The sequence below is a fragment of the Apis cerana genome, linkage group LG7 (genome assembly GCF_029169275.1).
Source record: "Apis cerana isolate GH-2021 linkage group LG7, AcerK_1.0, whole genome shotgun sequence".
In the NCBI taxonomy this organism is placed as follows: Eukaryota; Metazoa; Arthropoda; class Insecta; order Hymenoptera; family Apidae; genus Apis; species Apis cerana.
In genome coordinates, this window is record NC_083858.1 from 12,995,148 (window position 1) to 12,997,966 (window position 2,819).

At 24.0% G+C, this 2,819-nt stretch overlaps 1 protein-coding gene across 1 annotated transcript; it reads left to right on the forward strand.

The window, feature by feature from the left end:
- The first annotated feature begins 759 nt into the window (after window positions 1–759).
- Window positions 760–2,735, forward strand: LOC107999357 (negative elongation factor E). Its single transcript, XM_017059122.3, has 3 exons — window positions 760–1,177; window positions 1,419–1,912; window positions 1,996–2,735. Exons 1-3 carry the CDS (start codon window positions 1,088–1,090, stop codon window positions 2,237–2,239), a joined length of 828 nt encoding a protein of 275 aa, XP_016914611.1. The 5' UTR covers window positions 760–1,087; the 3' UTR covers window positions 2,240–2,735.
- The last annotated feature ends 84 nt before the right edge of the window (window positions 2,736–2,819 follow it).

Here is a 2,819-nt window from a genome sequence, read left to right on the forward strand (position 1 = left end):
CAATTTTACAAATTTTTATTTTTATATTAAACATCATTTAAATATTAATGTATTTTTCTGTTCCGAGAGAACTAGAACTTATTATTATCTACTATCTTAATGTTTAATTATTTTAATTATTAAAATAAAAATTATTAATATTATTGATTTAATTCAGAATAATCATAATTAAAACTAAAAATCAATCTTTAATAGTTTATTGAATGTTTTAAAATTTTTTTTTATTCTTTTTGTTGATTGATTTTGTTGGCTTTTATTTATATTTCACCGCTATTCACAGCAATGCTTTGCATAAAAAAATATATATATTAGGATATATATATATATTCAAGATTATTGAGATACATTATAAAATCGAAAATGTAAATCTATATTTTTACGTTAAATATTAAGACACATTTTTAAAGAAGAAATTATAAAAATACGTTCAATTGACATTCCTACCTCATTTGTGATCACGTGATGTGAGCAAGTATAGAATAAATAAAAAGAACAAAAAAGGATAGAAATAAGAAAAAATAGTGAAATCAATGCCATCTTTAGAGTGTTGCAAATGAATAAAAAAAGAATAGAAAATAATAAAAGAAGGATAGAAATAAACTAAGAATTGGTCATTAGAGCCATCTCTGAATACTTTTAAAAAAATATTTTTTTGAACAAATATCTTTGGTTTTCAAAAGATGGCACTGATAGCTAATTCCTTGTATATCTATTCTTTTCTTACTATTTTCTGTTCTTTCTTTGTAAGTTTCATTTGCAGCATTTTAAAGAAGCATTGATTTCAGTATTTTAATTTTTTTTCTATCCTTCTTTTGCTTTTCTTATTTATATTTGTGTTTTATTTGATTCTACATATTCTAAAAATGACGCTGATTTTTAGTATTTTTAGCGTATCTCTGTCCTTCTTCAAGTATTTGCTATTCTTGTCTGTATCATCATGAAGAGTTTCATGTTTGCCAACACATGTGACTAAACTTTTTGGATGTATATATATATTAAATAAGAAAGTAAAACATAAACATTGACTTCGGATATTATATTAATAATTTTGTGTGAATAAGAAGAAATTTATATTTCTTTCTATTACATGCAAAATATGGTATACTTACATTTTCCATCAAATTTGACAGAAGAAGAATTGATGTTACAAGCGAAATATAATAAACTTAAAAGAAAGGTATATAATAGGTTATGTTTATATTTTATTATAATAAATATTTTAATTTTTTAATATACTATGAATTTATTTATTCATATACAGTTACAGTTAATTAGATTAAATACTATTTATGTGTAAATTCTTATTTGAAAGTTTTAATAAATAAAATATTTTACAATAGAATGTTATTGGTATTTTTAGGTTATTTTTTAGTTTCTATCTTTTTTAATTTTATATTTTTTACATTAATTTTTAAAAGAAAAAAGCACTACAAGATTTAAAGGCTCCAAAACAAGAAACTGAACGTGTACCACAAACACCAAAACGGCCTACAGAGGCTAGAGATGCTAGGGAAGTTGCCAAAAAGTTGATAAAATCTGGAGTAATTACAGCTCCAAAAACTCCTAAACGACCAGAACAATCTTTTAAAAGACCGCGTGGATTAGTGAGAAAATTAAATAGTACAGAAAAAACAGTAAGTTCTTATCAACCATTCTCAGCCACACAAATGGAAGAAGAAGAACCAGAAACAGTAAGACCAAGAGTTAAAGATTTATACGATAGTTTTGTGAGTGCTCAAGATACAGAAGATCGAACTAGTAGAGATATACAATCACCATCTAAACAAGAAATGAAACCAAGAGCTGGAAATACAATATTTGTATGTGGTTACAAGATATCGGAAGATTTTTTGAAGAAACATTTTCAAACATTTGGAAATATTATAAATATTTCAATGGAAGCAGAAAAAAAGTAATTAGAATTAGTTTCAAATATTTATTCAATTTACTTTTATTTGAAAGGTCTAATCTCATCATTAATGTTCTAAATTTTAGTCGTGGATTTGTTACATTTGATAAAACAGAAGCTGCTGAAAGAGCAATTAGTGAGATGGATGGTAGTATGGTATCTTCTATTCAATTAAAAGTATCATTAGCAAGAAGACAACCTATAATAGAATCTATGACCGATGCTACATCTAGTTCTATGTGGTCGCCGATTGCAGCGAATTATTCTCAAAAAAGTGCACATAAAGATAGGAGAGATTTAAAAGTGTACGAAGAAGATCTTTTTATGTGAATATAATATTTTATCTTATGTTTATCTTATGTTATACGTTGTTATTATAAAGTTTTAACAGTCGGAGAATTTTTAAAAATAGAATTGTACATAGCCTTTAATATTTGCAAGATATCAAAAAATATTATTTTCAAAAATATTTTTTTCAAATGTATCTTAATTATTATAACTGATGTTGCGCTGATTATTATACATACATTCGTATTTAGTCAATACGAATATACGAATATACGATTATACGAATAGGCAAACAAGATGTAAACACATTATTCTATTTTAATTTTTCTCAATTACTTATTATTCTTTATCAATTAGTAATTTTTAGATGACATTTTGAATTTGATCTTTTCCTATGAAAGGATTTTTATCAATAAAAAAATAATTGTAACATTTGTGTTGATAAGAGATATTTGTAATTGAAATATATGTATGTATATATGTTGTTTTTATACATATTCATTATTTAGCAATTAAATACAAGTATTTTTATAATAAATTACGTATAGATATCATTTCCTTCACACCTATCAGTCAATATAATTTTTGGCATGTTTAAATTGTTCAAACAATTGTAAAACAA

Excerpts from the sequence above, each read along its gene's own strand:
- LOC107999357 (XM_017059122.3), top strand. The coding sequence starts at position 1,088 with ATGCAAAATATGGTATACTTACATTTTCCATCAAATTTGACAGAAGAA. Across the intron at positions 1,178-1,418 it reads ATAATAAACTTAAAAGAAAG|AAAAAAGCACTACAAGATTT; the intron begins GTATATAATAGG and ends AATTTTTAAAAG. Across the intron at positions 1,913-1,995 it reads TCAATGGAAGCAGAAAAAAA|TCGTGGATTTGTTACATTTG; the intron begins GTAATTAGAATT and ends TCTAAATTTTAG.